Here is a 26,564-nt window from a genome sequence, read left to right as displayed (position 1 = left end):
AGGCTTTGGTTCATAAATAAAGACTCTCCGTCAGGGGGCGATGGCGAGAACATCGTACACGGAGGCTGAGATCGACGACTTTTCATTACGCGAAGCTATTGAAGTAGCAAAGAAAAATCAGATATCAACGGATGGATTGAAAAAACTTAAGGAAATAATTTGCAAATTGAAATCACAATTAGTGGAAGACAAACGAAAACGAGACGCGGTAAGCTTGTCGTTCTACTTTCATTTTAAAAATGAAAGGAGGAAGAAGAGCGAAGGGAAACAATGAAACCATTTAGTAAAACTAGAAAACATGTTTGATTTTATTTCAATTTTACGTAATTAGACAATTTGTCACTATTCTCATATGACAATTTCGAGCCCTCTATCACTACAACTTCCAACTGTCGCGTGGCGGTGTTATAGTTAAGGGCGTAGAATTAAACGCCCGGACAGGCATTTGTAAAAAATTCTCTACATTCGTCATTTGTGTTACGATGTTCAAGATTGTAAATGTATTCAAAAAAAGCTTTAAGCACTCACTGGGAAAAACAAGAACTCTTCTATGAATATAAAGTTGAAATATAAACTTTAATGTATTGGACTGAAATTTAAATTCTTACATTGAGTTTAATATAGGTTTTGACAAGTTTATACTTTTTTGCAGTATGGTGTAGAGGACGTTAACAAGTCCTGCACCAGAAATAAACTTATTTTTATATATATGATCAATAAAGTAATAAAGACAGTACAGATAAGTAAATTGGCAATGTTCCAAGGCAATCAGCCCCTTTTAACAAGACACAACATATTACACAAGTTATATCACATACATAGAACCTTTAGACAGTAAAAAACTATAATTAATAAGAACAATTTGGAATGTCCTGATAATCCCTTCAACTGGTCGGATAGAAAAAGCTCTTTAACAATAGCAAATAACCATCTTCAGGTGATGTTTGAAAGATTGTATTCAACTATGCAGTAAGTCTCAGTACTGTGTGTGCGATATCCACTGAGCATATATTTGTGATTGCAGAAAAAATATTTCATTAAGTCAGAAGTGGTTTAGGGTATACTTCAGTCCTACTCTGTATAGGATATTGGTAGTAAAATTATCAGAAATTTCATCAAATATGATATATAAAATTGATCAGGGATCTGGATTATTTGTACTGTTTAACATAAGAGACTTCCCGATTTACCATAATATGATGTGATTGTGCTGACTGTGGTGGTGACTGTCCTTAGTTTCTTGCTGTGTAAACCGCAAAATTGTTGGAGTATATTATTTACAGATTTTTGGCAGAAATATTAAGTTTCTTTACCTTTATCAGTGACATGTAATATATTTTTTCCCCTGTCTTTATGTATCACAGAAACAGAGATCAATTTTTAGTTGTTTCATCATAGATCAACATGAAATAGTATTTACATAAAAGCCTTTTTCAACCCTAACCCAGCTATAGAATCTAAGTTTCTGAAAATCTGTGATTAATCACTGCTTACTTCTAGTTTGATAAGGGTGGACAGGCTCTATTTCCACACAAGTAGGGTATTTCACTGAAGCATAAATTATTTTAACACATTTACACACAAACACTACAAAGTGTTTGTCATACATGTCATGAAAATATAGCAGTTTAATTATACTTTAGTGAACATTAGAAAAATGCTCATTCTATATTTAACATAACAGAAATAAACAACAAACAAATGTATTCATCATAACTCTTTATACCTAACTTAAACTAGATTATCAGACTGGATAGGGAGGGTCTTCAATTTGAAATGATCCTGTTCAAAATTCAAACTAGGTATGGAGCAGCTGATCAAGCAGACCAATATGAACCCTACATAAATATGTGGATTGTGGCCTTACGGATAAGTCAAAAATAGGCCTAGTCTGACAAGTGAGCAGAATATTGGACTGTCTCGCCCATGAGAACGAATGTAACCATTAACACTTCTATTACAGGTTATAACATCCCTGGATTCAGTAGCAGCAGAGGATCATGAACTAAGAAAGGAACTACATAGTGTGTACGGAGACTTGATCGAGTTGTTACAAAATGTGGAGCTGGAAAATGAAAACAATCCCCTAACAGATCTGCTACATAGACACTACATGAACTTCACTGATTCACTCAAAAAGGAGAAGGGCCGATTATCACAAAAGACATCCAGGTGTCCAATCCTAGTTTTAGGTATGTGGGAATCAAATCTCCAGGTGTCCAATCCTAGTTTTAGGTATGTGGGAATCAAATCTCCAGGTGTCCAATCCTAGTTTTAGGTATGTGGGAATCAAATCTCCAGGTGTCCAATCCTAGTTTTAGGTATGTGGGGTTCAAATTTCCAGGTGTCCAATCCTAGTTTTAGGTATGATGGGGTTCAAATCTCCAGGTGTCCTATCCTAGTTTTATGTGGGAATCCCAGGTTAAGGTATGTGAGGATCCCAGGTTTAGGTATGTGAGAATCCTAGTTTCAGGTATGTGAAGATCCCAGGTTTAGGTATGTGGGGATCCCAGGTTTAGATATGTGGGAATCCCAGGTTGAGGTATGTGAGGATCCCAGGTTGAGGTATGTGAGGATCCCAGGTTTAGGTATGTGAGGATCCCAGGTTTAGATATGTGGGCATCCCAGGTTTAAAAATTTGAGGATCCCTGGTTAAGGTATGTGGGGATCCCAGGTTAAGGTATGTGAGGATCCCAGGTTAAAGTATGCGAGGATCCCAGGTTTAGATATGTGGGCATCCCAGGTTGAGGTATGTGAGAATCCCAGGTTTAGGTATGTTGGGGTCCAAGGTTTAGGTATGTGAGAATCCTAGTTTTAGGTATGTGGAAATCAAATCTCCAGGTGTCCAATCCTAGTTTTAGGTATGTGGGGTTCCAATCTCCAGGTGTCCAATCCTACTTTTAGGTATTTGGTTATCAAATTTCCAGGTGTCAAATCCTAGTTTTAAATATGTGTTAATCAAATTTCCAGGTGTCCAATCCTAGTTTAAGGTATGATGGGGTTAAATCTCCAGGTGTCCAATCCTAGTTTTAGGTATTTGGTTATCAAATTTCCAGGTGTCCAATCCTAGTTTAAGGTATGATGGGGTTCAAATCTCCAGGTGTCCAATCCTAGTTTTAGGTATGTGGGGTTCCAATCTCCGGGTGTCCAATCCTAGTTTTAGGTATTTGGTTATCAAATTTCCAGGTATCCAATCCTAGTTTTAGGTATGTGGTAATCAAATCTCCAGGTGTCCAATCCTAGGTTTAGGTATGTGTTAATCAAATCTCCAGGTATCCAATCCTAGTTTTAGGTATGTGGGGTTCAAATCTCCAGGCGTCCAATCCTAGTTTTAAATATGTGATAATCAAATCTCCAGGTGTCCAATCCTAGTTTTAGGTATGTGGGAATCAAATCTTCAGGTGTCCTATCCTAGTTTTATGTGGGAATCCAAGGTTGAGGTATGTGAGGATCCCAGGTTTAGGTATGTTGGGGTCCCAGGTTTAGGTATGTGGGAATCCCAGGTTAAGGTATGTGGGGATCCCAGGTTGAGGTATGTGAGGATCCCAGGTTGAGGTATGTGAGGATCCCAGGTTGAGGTATGTGAGGATCCCAGGTTGAGGTATGTGAGGATCCCAGGTTGAGGTATGTGAGGATCCCAGGTTGAGGTATGTGAGGATCCCAGGTTTAGGTATGTGAGGATCCCAGGTTTAGGTATGTGAGGATCCCAGGTTGAGGTATGTGAGGATCCCAGGTTGAGGTATGTGAGGATCCCAGGTTGAGGTATGTGAGGATCCCAGGTTGAGGTATGTGAGGATCCCAGGTTGAGGTATGTGAGGATCCCAGGATGAGGTATGTGAGGATCCCAGGTTGAGGTATGTGAGGATCCCAGGTTGAGGTATGTGAGGATCCCAGGTTGAGGTATGTGAGGATCCCAGGTTGAGGTATGTGAGGATCCCAGGTTGAGGTATGTGAGGATCCCAGGTTGAGGTATGTGAGAATCCCAGGTTGAGGTATGTGAGGATCCCAGGTTGAGGTATGTGAGGATCCCAGGTTGAGGTATGTGAGGATCCCAGGTTGAGGTATGTGAGGATCCCAGGTTGAGGTATGTGAGGATCCCAGGTTGAGGTATGTGAGGATCCCAGGTTGAGGTATGTGAGGATCCCAGGTTGAGGTATGTGAGGATCCCAGGTTGAGGTATGTGAGGATCCCAGGTTGAGGTATGTGAGGATCCCAGGTTGAGGTATGTGAGGATCCCAGGTTGAGGTATGTGAGGATCCCAGGTTGAGGTATGTGAGGATCCCAGGTTAAGGTATGTGAGGATCCCAGGTTGAGGTATGTGAGGATCCCAGGTTGAGGTATGTGAGGATCCCAGGTTGAGGTATGTGAGGATCCCAGGTTAAGGTAGAGATCAGAATATCTCCTCGTGTGTTCTATTAGTTTTGTCTTCTATATTAGTTGACATTTAATGCTCAGAAGGTTGAAGTTGAAATTCCTTACTCCTGATCCTAAATTATGTTATCAACTACATTATATTGCTAACATGGATTTTGTTTTAAGGAGAGACCGGTGCAGGGAAGAGTTCCTTTATCAACCTTCTACTCGGCGAGGAGGCCCTGCCTACACAACTACTTAGTAACACCAATGTCATTTGTGAAATTCAGCACAGTGACAGTTATTGGGCCATTTTGTATAACACAGAGAATGAACAGAAGAAGATAAGCAATGTGGAGAAATCATTATTTTTTAAGTCCCTGGCTGACCACATACAGAAATCAAATGGATCGCAGGCAGACAACACTGCCAAGTACCAAAAAGCTGAAATATACCTTCCATGTGATATCTTAAAGGTAAGGTCTGTCACATAATTATCACATTTTACCAGAGTTTTATGTGAAATAAGTATTAAGTAAGCAGGCCTTTAGTAAGACAAATCAAGTTTGCTGAAAAATTTCATAAAGTTCACATGAAATGGAAACAATTATTGGACTTGCAAAATCTTTTCTTCAAATATTAAAAATGATTTTGGAATCAACACTATCTGAAGCTAATATGAAATATAAGAAGAAGATTAGCGACTGTTGATTGGTGCTGCCATGCTATATACAGACAGGACTAGTGATTGTAGACAGTCCAGGCATTGGAGACACTCCACAGATGACACAGATGGTTCTGGATTACATCCTCGAGGCTAGCTCCTTCATCTACATCATCAACAGTGCTAACGCAGGCGGAGTACAGGAAGAAAGGGTAAAATATGTACAGAAATAGAGAAATGAATGGTACATGTGTAAAGAGACATAGTAGTGTGTGTGTAGAGGGGTAATACATATATAGAGGGGGTAATACATATATAGAGGGGGTAATACATATGTAGAGGGGGTAATACATATGTAGAGGGGGTAATACATATGTAGAGGGGTAATACATATGTAGAGGGGTAATACATATGTAGAGGGGTAATACATATGTAGAGGGTTAATATATATGTAGAGGGGGTAATACATATGTACAGGGGGTAATACATATGTAGAGGGGTAATACATATGTAGAGGGGTAATACATATGTAGAGGGGTAATACATATGTAGAGGGGGTAATACATATGTAGAGGGGTAATACATATGTAGAGGGGGTAATACATATATAGAGGGGTAATACATATGTAGAGGGGTAATACATATGTAGAGGGGTAATACATATGTAGAGGGGTAATACATATGTAGAGGGGGTAATACATATGTAGAGGGGTAATACATATGTAGAGTGGGTAATACATATGTAGAGGTGGGTAATACATATATAGAGGGGTAATACATATGTAGAGGGGTAATACATATGTAGAGGGGTAATACATATGTAGAGGGGTAATACATATGTAGAGGGGTATATACATATGTATGAGAGGGGTAATACATATGTAGAGGGGGTAATACATATGTAGAGGGGGTAATACATATGTAGAGGGGGGTAATACATATGTAGAGGGGTAATACATATGTAGAGGGGTAATACATATGTAGAGGGGTAATACATATGTAGAGGGGTAATACATATGTAGAGGGGGTAATACATATGTAGAGGGGTAATACATATGTAGAGGGGGTAATACATATGTAGAGGGGGTAATACATATGTAGAGGGGTAATATATATGTAGAGGGGTAATACATAGTAGAGGGGTAATACATATGTAGAGGGGTAATACATATATAGAGTGGGTAATACATATGTAGAGTGGGTAATACATATGTAGAGGGGTAATACATATATAGAGGGGTAATACATATATAGAGGGGTAATACATATGTAGAGTGGGTAATACATATGTAGAGGGGTAATACATATGTAGAGTAATACATGTTTAGAGGAGTAATACATGTTTAGAGGGGTAATACATATGTAGAGGGGTAATACATATGTAGAGGGGGTAATACATATGTAGAGGGGTAATACATATGTAGAGGGGTAATACATATGTAGAGGGGTAATACATATGTAGAGGGGTAATACATATATAGAGGGGTAATACATATGTAGAGGGGTAATACATATGTAGAGGGGTAATACATATGTAGAGTGGGTAATACATATGTAGAGGGGTAATATATATGTAGTGGGGATAATACATATGTAGAGGGGTAATACATATGTAGAGGGGATAATACATATGTAGAGGGGTAATATATATGTAGAGGGGGTAATACATATGTAGAGGGGTAATACATATGTAGAGGGGTAATACATATGTAGAGGGGTAATACATATGTATATGTAGAGGGGTAATACATATGTAGAGGGGTAATACAAATGTAGAGGGGTAATATATATGTAGAGGGGTAATACATATGTAGAGGGGTAATATATATGTAGGTAATACATGTTTAGAGGAGTAATACATGTTTAGAGGGGTAATACATATGTAGAGGGGTAATACATATGTAGAGGGGTAATACATATGTAGAGGGGGTAATACATATGTAGAGTGGGTAATACATATGTAGAGTGGTAATACACATGTAGAGGGGTAATACATATGTAGAGTGGGTAATACATATGTACAGGAGGTAATACATATGTACAGGGGGTAATACATATGTAGAGATGTAGTACATAAGTAGAGGGGTAGTACATACATAGAGGGGTAATACATATGTAGAGGGGTAATACATATGTAGAGGGGGTAATACATATGTAGAGTGGGTAATACATATGTAGAGGGGTAATACATATGTAGAGGGGTAATACATATGTAGAGGGGTATACATATGTAGAGGGGTAATACATATGTAGAGGGGTAATACATATGTAGAGGGGTAATACATATGTAGAGGGGTAATACATATGTAGAGGGGTAATACATATGTAGAGTGGGTAATACATATGTAGAGGGGGTAATACATATGTAGAGGGGTAATACATATGTAGAGGGGGTAATACATATGTAGAGTGGGTAATACATATGTAGAGGGGTAATACATATGTAGAGGGGTAATACATATGTAGAGGGGGTAATACATATGTAGAGGGGGTAATACATATGTAGAGGGGGTAATACATATGTAGAGGGGGTAATACATATGTAGAGGGGTAATACTATGTAGAGGGTGTAATACTTGTGTAGAGGGTCTAATACTTGTGTAGAGGGTTTAATACTTGTGTAGAGGGTATAATACTTGTGTAGAGGGTATAATACTTGTGTAGAGGGTGTAATACTTGTGTAGAGGGTATAATACTTGTGTAGAGGGTATAATACTTGTGTAGAGGGTATAATACTTGTGTAGAGGGTGTAATACTTGTGTAGAGGGTATAATACTTGTGTAGAGGGTGTAATACTTGTGTAGAGGGTGTAATACTTGTGTAGAGGGTGTAATACTTGTGTAGAGGGTGTAATACTTGTGTAGAGGGTGTAATACTTGTGTAGAGGGTGTAATACTTGTGTAGAGGGTGTAATACTTGTGAGGGTAGTGTAGGGGTGTAATACTTGTGTAGAGGGTGTAATACTTGTGTAGAGGGTGTAATACTTGTGTAGAGGGTGTAATACTTGTGTAGAGGGTGTAATACTTGTGTAGAGGGTGTAATACTTGTGTAGAGGGTATAATACTTGTGTAGAGGGTGTAATACTTGTGTAGAGGGTATAATATAATACTTGTGTAGAGGGTGTAATACTTGTGTAGAGGGTGTAATACTTGTGTAGAGGGTGTAATACTTGTGTAGAGGGTGTAATACTTGTGTAGAGGGTGTAATACTTGTGTAGAGGGTATAATACTTGTGTAGAGGGTATAATACTTGTGTAGAGGGTATAATACTTGTGTAGAGGGTATAATACTTGTGTAGAGGGTGTAATACTTGTGTAGAGGGTATAATACTTGTGTAGAGGGTGTAATACTTGTGTAGAGGGTATAATACTTGTGTAGAGGGTATAATACTTGTGTAGAGGGTGTAATACTTGTGTAGAGGGTGTAATACTTGTGTAGAGGGTGTAATACTTGTGTAGAGGGTGTAATACTTGTGTAGAGGGTGTAATACTTGTGTAGAGGGTATAATACTTGTGTAGAGGGTATAATACTTGTGTAGAGGGTATAATACTTGTGTAGAGGGTGTAATACTTGTGTAGAGGGTATAATACTTGTGTAGAGGGTATAATACTTGTGTAGAGGGTATAATACTTGTGTACAGGGTATAATACTTGTGTAGAGGGTATAATACTTGTGTAGAGGGTGTAATACTTGTGTAGAGGGTATAATACTTGTGTAGGTAAGGTTAATCATTCTTTGGTGATGTTTTCTGCTGTAGGTACAAGATTTGGTGTGTAACGTTTTGAAGAGAGCTTTCAGGGATCAGCAGGATTATCGACCTGAGTGTGCCTTGTTTGTCTGCAACAAGTGGGACAGGGTATGTTAGCCTATATGTTAAAGTAGCAGATCAAAATTTACCCTTCCATATTTGAAATCAGGCAGGTTGTGTTTTGTAGCAGTACTATGTGAAATGTAGGAAAACATGACTTAGTTCTGTAGATCAGGGTCTTAGTTCTATAGTTCAAAGGTCTTAGTTCTATAGCTTAGAGGTCTTAGTTCTGTAGTTCAGAGGTCTTAGTTCTGTAGTTCAGAGGTCTTAGTTCTGTAGATCAGGGTCTTTGTTCTGTATTTCACTGTCTTAGTTCTATAGTTCAGGGTCTTAGTTGTGTAGTTCAGGGTCTGAGTTCTGTAGTTCAGGGTCTGAGTTCTGTAGTTCAGGGTCTGAGTTCTGTAGTTCAGGGTCTGAGTTCTGTAGTTGAGGGTCTTAGTTCTGTAGTTCAGGGTCTGAGTTCTGTAGTTGAGGGTCTTAGTTCTGTAGTTCAGGGTTTTAGTTCTGTAGCTTTGAGGTCTTAGTTCTGTAATGATGGGGTCTTTAATTCTGCTGTCTTTTTCTGAGATCTATGATTGGCAGTCTGGTGATCTAAGATCTAAGGTTTGGAAATCTGATGTTTTCAATCTTGGCATATACTCCAGACATTTAGGGGTCTAACACCCTAGGTATGGAGATCCAAGGTCTGAAATTCAGAGATCTTTAGTCCTTTGTCTGAAGATCTAATCCTAAGTATGGAAATCCCAGATCCGAGGTATAGAGGTATAAGGCACCCTGGTTTGGAGGTCCTGGGCTCAAGATCTGGTGCTCTAGGGTCCTAGGTCTGGGAATCTGAGGTCCCAGGTCTAGAGATCAAAGGTCTTAGGTCTGGAGATACAAGGTACCAGGTCTAGAGATCTAAGGTCCTAGGTCTGGAGATACAAGGTCCCAGGTCTAGAGATCTAAGGCCTTAGGTCTGGAGAGGTCTAGAGATCAAGGTTCTAGGTCTGGAGGGCCCCAGGTCTAGATATCTAAGGCCTTAGGTCTGGAGATACAAGGTACCAGGTCTAGAGATCTAAGGTTCTAGGTCTGGAGATACAAGGTCCCAGGTCCAGAGATCTAAGGTTCTAGGTCTGGAGATACAAGGTCCCAGGTCTAGACATCTAAGGTTCTAGGTCTGGAGATACAAGGTCCCAGGTCTAGATATCTAAGGCCTTAGGTCTGGAGATACAAGGTACCAGGTCTAGAGATCTAAGGTTCTAGGTCTGGAGATACAAGGTCCCAGGTCTAGAGATCTAAGGCCTTAGGTCTGGAGATACAAGGTACCAGGTCTAGAGATCTAAGGTTCTAGGTCTGGAGATACAAGGCCCCAGGTCTAGATATCTAAGGCCTTAGATCTGGAGATACAAGGTGCCAGGTCTAGAGATCTAAGGTTCTAGGTCTGGAGATACAAGGTCCCAGGTCTAGAGATCAATGGTCTTAGTTCTGGAGATACAAGGTCCCAGGTCCAGAGATATAAGGTCTTAGGTCTGGAGATCTTGGACCATAGGCATGGTATGTTAAAAGTTCAAGTCTAGATGTGGATATCAAAATTTGTACAATTTGTTTGTCTATCTCTTAACCTTGTTTATCTTGCTATGACTGACCCATAACCTGAGTGTTAGTGTAGAAACACTATCATTGTAGGTATGGTAGTATATATGTTAGTGGTATTCTGTACTGCAAACTGTTCATTCTTACATCAAATTGTGTGCTAGGTGCCTATAGCTGAGAGGACGGATGTATGTGAAGACACTGTTAAGAAGCTGACTTGTAACACCGGGTGGCCAGACTGTAAGACATCACAGATATTCTGTATTTCTACAACAGAGGCCAGCTATGTTCAAAAGGAGCATCCCCACTATGTCTATGGTCAATTTTCCCTCCTCCTGGAAGAGATTCTCAGACTTGTTCCCAAAAGTAGAGAGATTTTTCTTGTCAATTCAACAAGGTGAGATTAGAGTGGGTTTTTTTTCATTTGGAGAATTATTAGGTCTTCTGACCTTTGACCAGGATGAACTTTAGGCATCTTTCTTGTTCATTGTCATGCACCATCCACCTTAAACATTTCACATATTAACTTCTTCTTCAGTGCAGTTGGAATTCATTTCAAACTAGCCATGGATGATCTTGTAATGGTCATGACCAAATGATCTTATTTTTCTGTGAAATCTCCTCTTTTCTCATTCCACTAAACACACTCCTCTTTACTCATTCCACTAAACACACTCCTCTTTACTCATTCCACTAAACACACTCCTCTTTACTCATTCCACTAAACACACTCCTCTTTACTCATTCCACTAAACACACTCCTCTTTACTCATTCCACTAAACACACTCCTCTTTACTCATTCCACTAAACACACTCCTCTTTACTCATTCCACTAAACACACTCCTCTTTTCTCATTCCACTAAACACACTCCTCTTTACTCATTCCACTAAACACACTCCTCTTTACTCATTCCACTAAACTCACTCCTCTTTACTCATTCCACTAAACACACTCCTCTTTACTCATTCCACTAAACACACTCCTCTTTTCTCATTCCACTAAACTCATTCCTCTTTACTCATTCCACAAAACACACTCCTCTTTACTCATTCCACTAAACACACTCCTCTTTACTCATTCCACTAAACACACTCCTCTTTACTCATTCCACTAAACACACTCCTCTTTACTCATTCCACTAAACACACTCCTCTTTACTCATTCCACTAAACACACTCCTCTTTACTCATTCCACTAAACACACTCCTCTTTACTCATTATACTAAACACACTCCTCTTTACTCATTCCACTTCACACTCCCCTCTTTACTCATTCCACTTCACACTTTACTCATTATACTAAACACACTCCTCTTTCTTTACTCATTCCACTAAACACACTCCTCTTTACTCATTCCACTAAACACACTCCTCTTTACTCATTCCACTTCACACTCCTCTTTACTCATTCCACAAACACACTCCCCTCTTTCCACTAAACACACTCCTCTTCACACTCACACCTCTTTACTCATTCCACATCACACTCCTCTCTTACTCATTCCACTTCACACTCTCCTCTTTACTCATTCCACTTCACACTCCCCTCTTTACTCATTCCACATCACACTCCTCTTTACTCATTCCACTAAACACACTCCTCTTTACTCATTCCACTAAACACACTCCTCTTTACTCATTTCCACTAAACACACTCCCCTCTTTACTATTCCACTTCACACACACTCCTCTTTACTCATTCCACTAAACACACTCCTCTTTACTCATTCCACTAAACTCACTCCTCTTTACTCATTCCACTAAACACACTCCTCTTTACTCATTATACTAAACACACTCCTCTTTTCTCATTCCACTAAACATATTCCTCTTTACTCATTATACTAAACACACTCCTCTTTACTCATTATACTAAACACACTCCTCTTTACTCATTCCACTAAACACACTCCTCTTTACTCATTCCACTAAACACACTCCTCTTTTCTCATTCCACTAAACATATTCCTCTTTACTCATTATACTTAACACTCTGTTCTTTACTCATTCCACTTCACACTCCCCTTTTTAATCATTCCACTTCACACTCCCCTCTTTACTCATTCCACTTCACACTCCCCTCTTTACTCATTCCACTTCACACTCCCCTCTTTACTCATTCCACTTCACACTCCCCTCTTTACTCATTCCACTTCACACTCCCCTCTTTACTCATTCCACTTCACACTCCCCTCTTTACTCATTCCACTTCACACTCCCCTCTTTACTCATTCCACTTCACACTCCCCTCTTTACTCATTCCACTTCACACTCCCCTCTTTACTCATTTCTCTTCTCTTGCTCTACTTCACAAATAATTAACAAAATTCCATTAAATGTTTAAAAGTTTATGTTATCCATTTTTTTTTCAGTGAAAGTGAAAAAAATTAGTATAGAATCTGGCGGACAGTATATTTTTGGAGTCTTGCCTCACTGCTGTAGAAGCCATGCTGCTGCAGCGTCTGTCAGGCAGTACAATACACGAGGTGCTATGCGTGCACAATGTAAATTTTGGAGGAAAACTGGATAAATAAGCTATCGTACATCTGTATGCACGTTGTGAAGTTCTGTCTGCAATTCTATCATGGTTGATATAAATTTAGAAATGACTTATAGATAAGTGTTAGATAGGTTTTATTAATTTTCTAAATATATAAGAATACAAATATATTTCCTTATTAAACAACAAATCTAGAGGTTGGACATAGGTAAATCATTTCGATACAGACTGAATACTAATAACCTTAACAAAGTTTACAAAGTGCCACACATGACCAGCCTTAGTGTGCGGACGCATATTATATATACATTATGTAAATGGACATCTTTTTTGTCTCGGTAATGAATCATTTAAATCTCATCAGAGAGGAAATATTATTTTTATTAATTTCTGTATTACCCTCACTTTTTCTATTATTTTGTAAACAAAAAATATATACTTGGGTAAATGTTAAGTGTTTTGTTTGTTACACGGAGACCTAGCCAGTATGGATTAGGCTCTGTGATGTATGTCTCCGTATACTGGTAGTTTTTGTTGCCCAAGGCACACCAGTAAAACTTGTGAACCAATACAACTGTTAAATGCAAGGTCCAGTGGTGTGTTGAAAACTGTCAAATAAAAAAATGACTTGTATAATCACAGATCGGTTTTAATGAGCCTTTGATTGCTTGTTTTTATCAAACTTTATAAAATGTGTACTAGATACTGTGTGCACAAACTTTTTGGTGATTTGTGAATTAAAACTGTAGAAGAACCTTTGTTTCACTGTTCTAGAAGCCATGCTGTGGTATGGTTCGATGAATTCAATTTTCTTTATATCTTTATTGTAATTAGGCTTCACATATTGATCTAGTGTTTAATCTTGTGTTTATTTGTTCTTGCTGTTTCAATTTCAGATTGTTGTTAAATTTCTTAGACAAATGTATATTCTGCATCGATACAAGACTTCCAAAAGATGGAATGACGGAGGAAGACAGGAAGAAAGATATTGAAAGACACAAAGCCAAATTTTTGGAAATCAAAGAAGGAATCAAAATATTTTTCAAAGAGCAAAAGAAGAAACTTAAACGCAAAATTTTTGAAATTTCTGAGGACCTCAGCAAATTTTTGATACAGGAAGAAATTATGGAAGATATATGTGATGTTGCAAAATACGAAAAAGCTGTTCGAGCTCAGACATGGAAAGAAGCCATGATTTGTACCCGGGCAGAGTTGTACACTCAAATCACCAGTCAAATCCAGAAGTGGGAAAGGAAGAATGGTCTTCTTGATAAAGCCAGTAAAGAAATTGGAGAGGAATTTCGTGAAAACTTCCCCAACTTTGGTGCTCAGATATCTAAGACAGAGAAAAAATTTCAGGATCGTGGTAACTGGACAGTGCTAGAAAAAGAGGATGAGCCTTTCATCCCACTCTCTGTTGCCAGGCGATTTGAAACCTTGGACATGGGATTCAAGGTACTTGTAGGTGTAGGAATGGCTCCCGTGCTTCTGCTAGGTGCCATCCTTCGCCTACCAGTATATACATTTGTAGAGTTGAAGCGTAAAATCACACAACTGACACTGCAGTCTACTTTTGATAGTTCAGACAAGAAGCAGCAAGAGATGGCAGTGCGAAAGTATGCCGAGAGTGTGTTGAGGTCAGTTGTTGATCCATTCAATCTAGGTCCGCTCATGATCAAAGAAGTTCAGCCTCTCTTTGGCTACTTGAAAAACCAGCGGGTCAGCTTAACCAATGAGGTAGAGGCTGATTTGAAAATGATAGAGGAAGCAGAAGAAAACAAGAAGGAGGCTGATGCATTCAAAATCAAATTTGCACCTGTCATAGAAAAATTCCGAAAACTTGAAGGAAGAACACTCTTCTTCTTTTTAATGCATTTGCACAAACCGCACACCAAGGATATCATCATGGAGTCAGACTTGGTGGAATCAGGGATGGTATCAGAAGGCTGTTTATCTTACATCATGGAGGCCAAGGTGAAAGAAACCTCCAGGATACAGGGTTACACAACTGTCGCTGTACGTCACAGTAAGGTAGCTGTGGATGCCAGCAACATCAGACAGGTTCTCAACGATGATAAAGCATACAGGTAAGGCTTAGAAAACCTTTGTATTGTTAGCTTTCAGAACGCCCTTTGTCAGGTTCATGGCCATTGTCTATCTCTTGTCCATCCTTAAAAATGACTTATTACTGCTACTTCTTGAGATGTACTTGATGGATCAAATTTCTGAAGATTTCCCTCGGTCCTCAAGTGTCATATTTAATGTTCGGACTAATAAGAAAAACAAAATGGCTGACAGGTTGCCATCTTGGATTTAGACTAAGAAAATGTGTTTCTGATTGACAAGTATTGGATGGATCTTTGTTAAATTTCATACGTAGATTCTTATTTGTACATGAAAGTGACCTTCATGTCTCGGGACTTGTAGGTTTAGTACACTGGTTCATACCCTTGGATGTGTGAAGACAGCAACAAAGATCTCCCAGGTGATGCAGCCTCTCCAGCACTGTCTGCGTAAACACTTATCAAGTCCAGTGTCCTCTCTGGAAAAACCTCGCTATCTATTCCATTTGGCTGAAGATGTGGTTAAAGGCCTTGGTTACCTTAATCAGAGAGGCTACGTTCATATGGACCTGTCACTGGACACTATCATGGTAATAGTTTCACAGAATCATTTAATAAATCTATAAGGGTACAACATCCCTCCACACATTTGTTTGGAAAGAATCAGCATCAATGTAATGCAGAAAGAGCCCACTATTGAAACACTAAAATGTACGAGGGGCATTTCATTTGTCAGAATGACTTCTAACATGTATTTTGATGGTATAAATACTCAATCCAACAAAATATCGGGAGTTTTTTTATCTATTTCATAAACTTTCTCTCAAAAAATTCACAAGAACTGTAAAATTAACGTCAGTATAAGAATTGTTATGTCTGTCCATTATTACGTCACAATTTTCTTTATAACTGCAAAGTTATACTTCATATGTCTTTATGTCCTGTAAATTTGTCCTGATGACGGCTGCATAGTGGTCGAAACATGTCGACGAATTAGTCCATAAATAGACTACAACAAATGTTCCTGGATGTTGAGAAGCCTTTATGTTAACATGTATTTTGTATTAAGTAACATATAAAAACATCTATATATCATGCTAATAGAAATAGTGCCAATATGTTAACCCTGGTAGATAGCTAGAACTAAGACTTTCAGTACCCTATGTAAGTCAATATCACAGTTATGTAATACCCCTTCCAACCATACGACCAGGTTTGTCTGCTGTGATGTAAACATTAAGCATTACACCACTAAAAGCTCAAAACATAGCACAGTTCTCAACCCCAGAAAGCCATTTCAACCCTCCTGGTGCCATATTGTATTCAATAACATGACAAATCAGTGCTGAAATCTTAGGAAGAATTTTTTTTATTGGCTTTCAAATATTCTTAAGGAAATAAATGTAGTAAATATAATGTTTTTTAATGAAGTTGAAGTGGTTTTATTACCACATCACCTGCATGAAATTGACAAGATACACAACAATGATCTTTCAATCAGGAAAATTTATTATTTGTTTTTCTTTTGAATCAAGATATTGTACCAACATATTTGAACACCAAAAAATATTGATAATTGTTACTCTCTTGTATTAACAACCATATATACATACTTACAACCATATACACATACAAACAACCATATATACATACAAACAACCATATACACATACAAACAAACATATACACATACCAACAACCATATACACATACAAACAACCATATACACATACAAACAACCATATACACATACAAACAACCATATATACACATACAAACAACCATATACACATACAAACAACAACCATATACACATATCAACAACCATATATACATACATACAACCATATACACACATACAAACAACCATATATACACATACAAACAACCATATACACATATCAACAACTATATATACATACAAACAACCATATATACATACAAACAACCATATATACATACAAACAACCATATATACACATACAAACAACCATATATTTACATACAAACAACCATATACACATACAAACAACCATATACACATACAAACAACCATATATACATACAAACAACCATATACACATACATACAACCATATACACACATACAAACAACCATATACACATACCACCAACCATATATACATACAAACAACCATATATACATACATACAACCATATACACATACAAACAACCATATATACACATACAAACAACCATATACACATATCAACAACTATATATACATACAAACAACCATACATACCAACAACCATATACCATATACACATACAAACAACCATATACACATACAAACAACCATATATACACATACAAACAACCATATACACATATCAACAACCATATATACATACATACAACCATATACACACATACAAACAACCATATATACACATACAAACAACCATATATACACATACAAACAACCATATACACATATCAACAACCATATATACATACATACAGCCATATACACACATACAAACAACATACATATACACACATACAAATACATATACAAACAACCATATACACATACAAACAACCATATACACATACAACAACCATATATACATATACAAACAACCATATATACATACATACAACCATATACACACAACCATATACAAACAACATATACACATACAACAACCATATATACACATACAAACAACCATATACACATACCAACAACCATATACACATACAAACAACCATATACACATACAAACAACCATATACATACAAACAACCATATATACATACCAACAACCATATACATATACATACAACCATATACACATATCAACAACCATATACACATACAAACAACCATATATACACATACAAACAACCATATACACATACAAACAACCATATACACATACAAACAACCATATACACATACCAACAACCATATACACATACAAACAACCATATATACACATACCAACAACCATATACACATACAAACAACCATATACACATACAAACAACCATATATACACATACAAACAACCATATACACATACAAACAACCATATATACACATACAAACAACCATATATACACATACAAACAACCATATACACATACAAAACATATATACCATATATACACACATACAAACAACAAACATATATATACATACAAACAACCATATATACACATACAAACAACCATATACACATACAAACAACCATATATTTACATACAAACAACCATATACACATACAAACAACCATATACACATACAAACAACCATATATACACATACAAACAACCATATACACATACAAACAACCATATATACACATACAAACAACCATATACACATATCAACAACCATATATACATACATACAACCATATACACACATACAAACAACCATATACACATACAAACAACCATATACACATACAAACAACCATATATACACATACAAACAACCATATACACATACAAACAACCATATATACATACAAACAACCATATACACATACATACAACACAACCATATACACATACATATACAACAACCATATATATACAAACATATACACATACAAACAACCATATACACATACACATATATACATACAACCATATATACATACAAACAACCATATACACATATCAACAACCATATACACATACAAACAACCATATATACATACCAACAACCATATATACACATACAAACAACCATATACACATATAAACAACCATATACACATACAAACAACCATATACACATACCAACAACCATATATACATACATACAACCATATACACATACAAACAACCATATATACATACAAACAACCATATATACATACAAACAACCATATACACATACGAACAACCATATATACATACAAACAACCATATACACATACAAACAACCATATATACATACAAACAACCATATACACATACAAACAACCATATACACATACAAACAACCATATATACATACAAACAACCATATATACATACAAACAACCATATACACATACAAACAACCATATACACATACAAACAACCATATACACATACAAACAACCATATACACATACAAACAACCATATATACATACAAACAACCATATATACATACAAACAACCATATATACATACAAACAACCATATATAAAGGGGAAATGATAAAAAAAAGTTTATAATATACATAGAACAAACCATGCGTAACATAGTAAGACATACAATAATCATTTCTTAGGTAACATGTCTTACAGGTAGATGTACATCGTAAGGTGAAGCTTGTTAACCTAACAATGCCTAGGAAGCTACCAGTCACATTGTTTCCACCAGATGGGTCTCCTGTACTCAAATATGTCCACTTTGACGGACGACTGATGAACCAACCAGACAAAACTGTGTATACCATTCAGCATGACATGTACTCGGTGGGAATCATGATGTACGAGATGTGGACAGGACATCGCGCCTTTCAGGACCGTATTGAAGGGGGCATCAAACTGCTCGGTCAGCTGGTCAGTGTTCTGAAGGAAAACAACTTTAATGCATTCCAGCTTCTTAAGAAAGAGACGGATCTAGCAAGTGTGCAAGTTTGGGTTGACACTATTGAAAGTTGTTTGTATGGAAAAGTGAAAGATCCTGAGGTTTGGTTAAAGTGTATGTCTGAAATGTCTGGTAGGAATTCTGTTGAAAACTATACAACTCCTTATAAAAATTATGCAATGGCAAAATAAGTGTTGTCTAATTAGATATTTGGTGTTAAGGTTGTTTGTGTGCCATTAACACTACAGTTCTGTGAATAGTCTATCAGAACTCATTGGTAGCTGGTTGAACAGAGAAATCAACATGTTTTAATATTGATTAATTATATGTGCCCCTGTGACAGGGATGATTTTATTTGTGTATTGTAATTTTCTTGAGAACATTGTTTGTGTAACATGGATTACCAAATAATAGGAGTTAGTGTGATTGTGGAGGAGTTATTCCCCTTCTATGAGTCTTGTTTGCAGGAGTTAAAAAGATATAAATCTTGTCAGTATGTTACATGTGTAGCAGCAAAAACATGTCTGAGAAAAAAAAGATAAAAATTAATTTTTTTTTCAAATTCTGCAAATATTCTGTGTGAACATTCATCACTGTATTGTTTTTGTTTTCTCTCAGTCTTCAATAACGAGGAATCATAGGTTCAAATGTCCATTTGCAGAAAATTTATATTCCAAAATCACCTGGAGAAAATATTATAATGTTGATATTTGTTGCCATTCTAGATGGTTTACAGAATTGGCCTCATTGATATTGTCTAAAACGACCTCCTTTTCTAAAGAGTTTCTTAACACAAGAACAACTATTAATCAATGTTTAGGTAGTTGTAGTTGATCTATTCGTTTGTAGCCCTCATTTAAGTCCACTTTTTCATGAAATGTTAATATATTGTAATATACAAAAATTTATTTTTGATAATACATATATCAGTTTATGAAAATTGTGGTGTGTTTTTATTAACTTACTTGACCAAAGTCCTAATTAGCTTTGGTCTCGGCATTATCCAATTTAGTTACATCTATTGTCACCATTTTGTACATGTGCTAGTCAATAATTCCTTTTTATACAATTTCTTCTCATTTGAAAATTTGTTAAATTTTCTTTCATTACTGAATTGTAACAGGACAGGGAAAATACACATTCCTGTCAAGTGCCTCCGCCAGAAATCAAACTTGGGTCTCCGGTGTGATGATCGACCGGCTCTGGTTACTGAACCAAAGAAGCATGCTCCATCAGCTGAGCGACAGAGACCGTTTTTAACACTGTATACATGCCACATTGACCCATTTCTATTACAGAATATGAAATTGACATATGTAAAAAATTAACGACTCAAAGCAGAGACGTACATATATATGTGTGTGTGTGTTTACGTGCATGCATGTATGTCCTTGATAAGGGAGATAACTCTGAAGACAAGGAAATATTTGTTTTATGATGATATTCAAGAGCCACCAAACTGAGAAATACTTTAATAACCAAAATGCTCATAACATATTAACTCATGTACATTTACTAGTAACTAAAAACATACAGAAAACAAATACATCACTGTTTTATGACTAAATTCATCAGAATGTGGATGTTTGTATGGTAGCAATCATACTGAGATTATCCAACTTCTTCCCAATAATGTTCATGTCTGCATTAGTCCCGGAGGCATGTACTAGCTGCCTACAAACTTGGTATGTTTGCCTTGTGCTAGTAAAGCTCCATCACTCTTCTTTCTTATATCCACATTCAAGAAGGCTAAGGTCTTTCCAACTTTGGTGGAATTTGCCTCAATCAGAATGTCCTCCCCAACTTTAGCTGCCTTCATGTACCTGATGAAAATGAAAAAAAGAAAAATGATAACAGGTATGAAGTATATCATGATTATACTTTAACAGATTTACCATTGAAACTGTGGAGTAAATGGCAAATTTTTGGGAGTAGACAAAACCATGCAATTTCACAAAGTTTGTATTCATTTTATTAAGAAAACAATGGAGGAAACTAGCCTATTACCAGGTATGTAATTTTTTTGAAAAAAATGACTAATGTTGTTACAACATTTCATGGCCTGTCAAAGTTATTAGTATTATCAACTTTTGCCGTCCAGGTTATATTTACAAATCAGAATAGTTGGTGGTGTATTGCTTGATCCTTTTGCAACATTTACTCAAATGACTAAGTACTGTAATTACTAGGTTATAAGTCGCATTGACTAAGTACTGTAATTACTAGGTTATAAGTCACATTGACTAAGTACTGTAATTACTAGGTTATCAGTCACATTGACTAAGTACTGTAATTACTAGGTTATCAGTCGCATTGACTAAGTACTGTTATTACTAGGTTATAAGTTGCATTGACTAAGTACTGTAATTACTAGGTTATCAGTCGCATTGACTAAGTACTGTTATTACTAGGTTATAAGTTGCATTGACTAAGTACTGTAATTACTAGGTTATCAGTCACATTGACTAAGTACTGTAATTACTAGGTTATCAGTCACATTGACTAAGTACTGTAATTACTAGGTTATCAGTCACATTGACTAAGTACTGTTATTACTAGGTTATAAGTTGCATTGACTAAGTACTGTAATTACTAGGTTATCACGCATTGACTAAGTACTGTAATTACTAGGTTATCAGTCACATTGACTAAGTACTGTAATTACTAGGTTATCAGTCACATTGACTAAGTACTGTAATTACTAGGTTATCAGTCACATTGACTAAGTACTGTAATTACTAGGTTATCAGTCACATTGACTAAGTACTGTAATTACTAGGTTATCAGTCACATTGACTAAGTACTGTAATTACTAGGTTATCAGTCACATTGACTAAGTACTGTAATTACTAGGTTATAAGTTGCATTGACTAAGTACTGTAATTACTAGGTTATCAGTCACATTGACTAAGTACTGTAATTACTAGGTTATCAGTCACATTGACTAAGTACTGTAATTACTAGGTTATCAGTCACATTGACTAAGTACTGTAATTACTAGGTTATCAGTCACATTGACTAAGTACTGTAATTACTAGGTTATCAGTCACATTGACTAAGTACTGTAATTACTAGGTTATCAGTCACATTGACTAAGTACTGTAATTACTAGGTTATCAGTCACATTGACTAAGTACTGTAATTACTAGGTTATCAGTCACATTGACTAAGTACTGAAATTACTAGGTTATCAGTCACACCAGTACATAGACTGCAGAGCCGATTTTTAATGATTTTTCTTTTATTTGATCCACACATTAGTTATTACTGAATATAAGCTGCATGCCAGACTCATAAGGAAATGTGCTTAAAATATGGAAAAATACGGTAATAACTTGATGTGTTACATGGAAATGAACTTTATACCAGATTTTTATATTCATAAATATGATTGATTTGATGCAATACAATTAAAACTGTTTTAAATCTCAAGTGTCTGCTTCAACATCAGTTCAAAAGTAACTTACGAAATACTCATGTCCACACTAACACCTGCTACCTGTCGCTCGGTGGTCAACAGGGCCCAGGTGGACACTGCGTCCACAAGTGCAGCTGTCATTCCTCCGTGTAGGGTGCCTAAACGATTTTGATGGTCCTCTGTAACCGTCATCTCACACACCAACTTTCCATTTCCACCAGAAACAACTTTGACCTTGAACAAAAAAAGCATGACTATAGTAAGTATGACCTTGAACAATAAATCATTATCAGATGAAAAACAACTTTGACCTTGAACAAAAATCTGTCATCTGATGAAAAAGAATTAACTTTGACCTTGAAATCATTATCATGGCAAAGTGTGTGAAAACTTGACAAATACTTCCTGTTTCTCATTAAGTACCCATTCTTGCCAATGCTTAGGAAAATGTTTATTTATATGAACATTCACTTACCAGTATTACAAACAAATTATTTCATTTATTGAAAATCGCTTGCAGAAATATTGGGATCTTACTGAGGAAATCTGTGTAATTGCAACCAATGAGAATAGGTCGGTTACCAGCAGGCTTCTGGTTTACTCCAGGTTCTATATATCATGACCGATGATGGAAATAGGTCAGTTACTAGCAGGCGTCTGGTTTACTCCAGGTTCTATATATCATGACCGATGATGGAAATAGGTCAGTTACTAGCAGGCGTCTGGTTTACTCCAGGTTCTATATATCATCATGACCGATGATGGAAATAGGTCAGTTACTAGCAGGCGTCTGGTTTACTCCAGGTTCTATATATCATGACCGATGATGGAAATAGGTCAGTTACTAGCAGGCGTCTGGTTTACTCCAGGTTCTATATATCATGACCGATGATGGAAATAGGTCAGTTACTAGCAGGCGTCTGGTTTACTCCAGGTTCTATATATCATCATGACCGATGATGGAAATAGGTCAGTTACTAGCAGGCGTCTGGTTTACTCCAGGTTCTATATATCATGACCGATGATGGAAATAGGTCAGTTACTAGCAGGCGTCTGGTTTACTCCAGGTTCTATATATCATGACCGATGATGGAAATAGGTCAGTTACTAGCAGGCGTCTGGTTTACTCCAGGTTCTATATATCATGACCGATGATGGAAATAGGTCAGTTACTAGCAGGCGTCTGGTTTACTCCAGGTTCTATATATCATGACCGATGATGGAAATAGGTCAGTTACTAGCAGGCTGTATTTGTCAACTGAAACTTAAGTGATTTTGAGGAACCAGCAGTGACTTTGACCTGAAACGTGTACATATATTGGAGAGGGATGGAGGTCTACAACCAGTCTCCATGGTATATGGGAGAGGGATGGAGGTCTACAACCAGTCTCCATGGTAACGGTTAGGAAACAGTATCAATCTGCTTACTTGTACAATATATTACTGAACACTTAAACTTACAGTGTCGCTGGCCTCCAGCCATCTAATATCTGGGAATAACTTCTTAAATTCAAAGTAGATGGAGGATATTACAGAGCTGTCATTGAAAAGGACTTCACAATTAACACCATTGTATATTCATAGTATCTGTTTTTATTAAGACAATGTTAAATGTTATTTCTGAACAAAGATTTTGATCAAAAGGAAAGAAATATCAGATAGTTCTATAATTTGGTTAGATTTGATATGGTCAATACAAGGTTTATTTTACGAAATCTGGTGGGTTAGCAACACTGAACTCACATTCTGCACATTGTGTAATGAGGCAATTTAGTATACTTTGATTTAACAATATTTTTATTCAATATTAAATCATTTAACATACATATGATATTTATGGGGTAGGAAAGTAATCTATGGACTTATATTGTGATAGAAGTGGGTTGGTGTAGATTGTTTACAGTGCTATATACGACACTCCACTGGGAGGTGTATTTTCCCTGTTCTTCCACAATATCAATCCCATCTTTTAATGATTTAAACATATTTTATTGCATATAAATATACATAAAGGATTGGGCACAAATTTTCCAACTCATACTAAGCCCGTTCCAACTAATTAGTATTTAATATAAATGTTGATGATGGCCTATTGTTATATATACATATATATACAATCATAAACAGAGAGAGAGAGAGAGAGTGTTACAAAAACAACATATACGTATTGAAGACTACATATAATTCTTACTAAGAACAGAGACGTATATAACACATGTGTTATATACGTCTCTGCTAAGAACAATAAGTAATGTTGTCTAACCCGAATCGGGTGACAATCACCATTATAAATACTGATCCACTGTTCTTGTCGTTCAAACCTATCTATTGTATATCACATCCCGTGCCACCGATGTCTTTCTCCTTGTCACTTGCTGGTCCTTCTGGAATAACTTTTCTCAAACATATGTCACCCGAGTCAGGAAAGACCAAATATAAAATTACTATGAAATAATGTCTAATTAAATCTATTAGTATTTTTAATATACAGTTGGGTTGATTGACAAAGTTTCATTTTCCTGTTTAGACAAATGAGAATTTCCAAATAACAGAAGGTGCAGGTCCAGTGGGATGAAATCATTTAGCTCACGATACAACTGTAAACGTTGATCGGCATAATTAATGCATTCAAAAAAGAAATGATGTGCATCTTCAATACTTGAAACCTTGAAATACTTAAAAAAAACACTTTCATATATTACAATTAGATACAAAATAAAATTCGTTTGCATTTCAAACTGACATATAATTAAACGATATCTAGATTTAAAAAGGAAACTAATTTAAAGGAAAAAAGTGAAAATAAAAAATATATGAATTCCCGCTAAGTGTGGAATCATGCAATATTTTCGTTAAATAACAAGGGAGGTAATCGTTGTCAGCGGAGATAGTACTTTCTACCTTTGAATTAAGTGACTAAAACGTCTTTGCAATGCAGTTCAGTTTCATCTATTTTAACTCGCAAGACTTGTTTGACATAAGTTAAAAATGAGTACTGTGAAACCAGCTGGCTTACAGCTCTGATCATGTCCGTTGATCCCAATACTGAAAGTACACAGTATCCGGCTCAAATTTAGTTAGCGCTGTAGATATCCAAACCTACTACAGACTGTCTCTACACATAAAGCAAATAATTTATTCACAGTATATACCTTGTCCAATATAGATTCAAATCCTTTACATTTCGTCCCTGCTTCCACGACTTGTTTGAGAAAGCGAAGTCCGTTCCCACTCATGATTATAACGACCAAGGGAGACAACTGTGACAGAACTAGTGACTCCGTTTGTAAACACGGACTTGAAAAATATGTATTAACGATTATCAACTTATGTGTAAAGAACAAGTAAAAAGTTCAAGAAATTATTTCAATAAAAAAAATTTACAGATGTCATATATGTATTGAATACTTATCTTTTAAAAATATAAAAAGGCACAGAGGTCCTGTATCACTCACCTGGATAAAATATAGCAAACAGGATGGAGTTGACAACGCTTTCAACTTTGTTGGAAATTATCATAAGCAAAGATAAGCACTGATACGATGAAAGAGAGTCGAGATCAATCATTGGACCAATTTTTTTTTTTAAATTCTTTTTTTTTTAAATCATTTTTTTTATTCCA

At 36.4% G+C, this 26,564-nt stretch overlaps 2 protein-coding genes across 3 annotated transcripts; one reads left to right on the top strand and one right to left on the bottom strand.

Moving 5' to 3' along the window:
- The first annotated feature begins 40 nt into the window (after window positions 1-40).
- Window positions 41-20,395, top strand: LOC132556663 (uncharacterized). Its single transcript, XM_060221100.1, has 9 exons — window positions 41-208; window positions 1,964-2,192; window positions 4,540-4,829; window positions 5,089-5,229; window positions 8,774-8,872; window positions 10,561-10,793; window positions 13,796-14,986; window positions 15,327-15,552; window positions 19,239-20,395. The coding sequence occupies exons 1-9, from the start codon at window positions 41-43 to the stop codon at window positions 19,713-19,715; spliced, it is 3,054 nt and encodes a 1,017-aa protein (XP_060077083.1). The 3' UTR covers window positions 19,716-20,395.
- LOC132556478 (acyl-coenzyme A thioesterase 13-like) lies at window positions 18,592-26,178 on the bottom strand. Of its 2 annotated transcripts, XR_009554472.1 has the most exons (4): window positions 26,095-26,178; window positions 22,992-23,176; window positions 21,131-21,347; window positions 18,592-19,505 (listed from the first exon to the last, which is right to left on the bottom strand). XR_009554472.1 is itself a non-coding variant. In XM_060220894.1 (3 exons), exons 1-3 carry the CDS (start codon window positions 26,176-26,178, stop codon window positions 21,191-21,193), a joined length of 426 nt encoding a protein of 141 aa, XP_060076877.1. In that variant the 3' UTR covers window positions 20,480-21,190. The 2 variants fall into 2 exon arrangements, 1 of the variants encoding a protein (XP_060076877.1); XM_060220894.1 differs by lacking the exon at window positions 18,592-19,505 and having other exon boundaries at window positions 20,480-21,347.
- Between the last annotated feature and the right edge of the window lie 386 nt (window positions 26,179-26,564).

Source organism: Ylistrum balloti, unplaced genomic scaffold (assembly GCF_031769215.1).
Source record: "Ylistrum balloti isolate Yb309-2 unplaced genomic scaffold, AGI_CSIRO_Ybal_v1 Utg369650, whole genome shotgun sequence".
NCBI lineage: Eukaryota > Metazoa > Mollusca > Bivalvia > Pectinida > Pectinidae > Ylistrum > Ylistrum balloti.
The sequence above is the reverse complement of the archived record's forward strand: the minus strand, read 5'-3'. Positions and strand labels throughout refer to the sequence as shown.

What these genes read in the sequence shown, in the direction of transcription:
- LOC132556663 (XM_060221100.1), top strand. Translation starts at nt 41, where the DNA reads ATGGCGAGAACATCGTACACGGAGGCTGAGATCGACGACTTTTCATTA. An exon ending in ACAAACGAAAACGAGACGCG is followed by an intron (nt 209 to 1,963) that starts GTAAGCTTGTCG and finishes CTTCTATTACAG; the next exon opens with GTTATAACATCCCTGGATTC. An exon ending in TTTCTTGTCAATTCAACAAG is followed by an intron (nt 10,794 to 13,795) that starts GTGAGATTAGAG and finishes TTTCAATTTCAG; the next exon opens with ATTGTTGTTAAATTTCTTAG.
- LOC132556478 (XM_060220894.1), bottom strand. Translation starts at nt 26,178, where the DNA reads ATGAGTGGGAACGGACTTCGCTTTCTCAAACAAGTCGTGGAAGCAGGG. An exon ending in TTGAATCTATATTGGACAAG is followed by an intron (nt 23,177 to 26,094) that starts GTATATACTGTG and finishes TTTTTGTTCAAG; the next exon opens with GTCAAAGTTGTTTCTGGTGG. An exon ending in AGTGTGGACATGAGTATTTC is followed by an intron (nt 21,348 to 22,991) that starts GTAAGTTACTTT and finishes CATTTTCATCAG; the next exon opens with GTACATGAAGGCAGCTAAAG.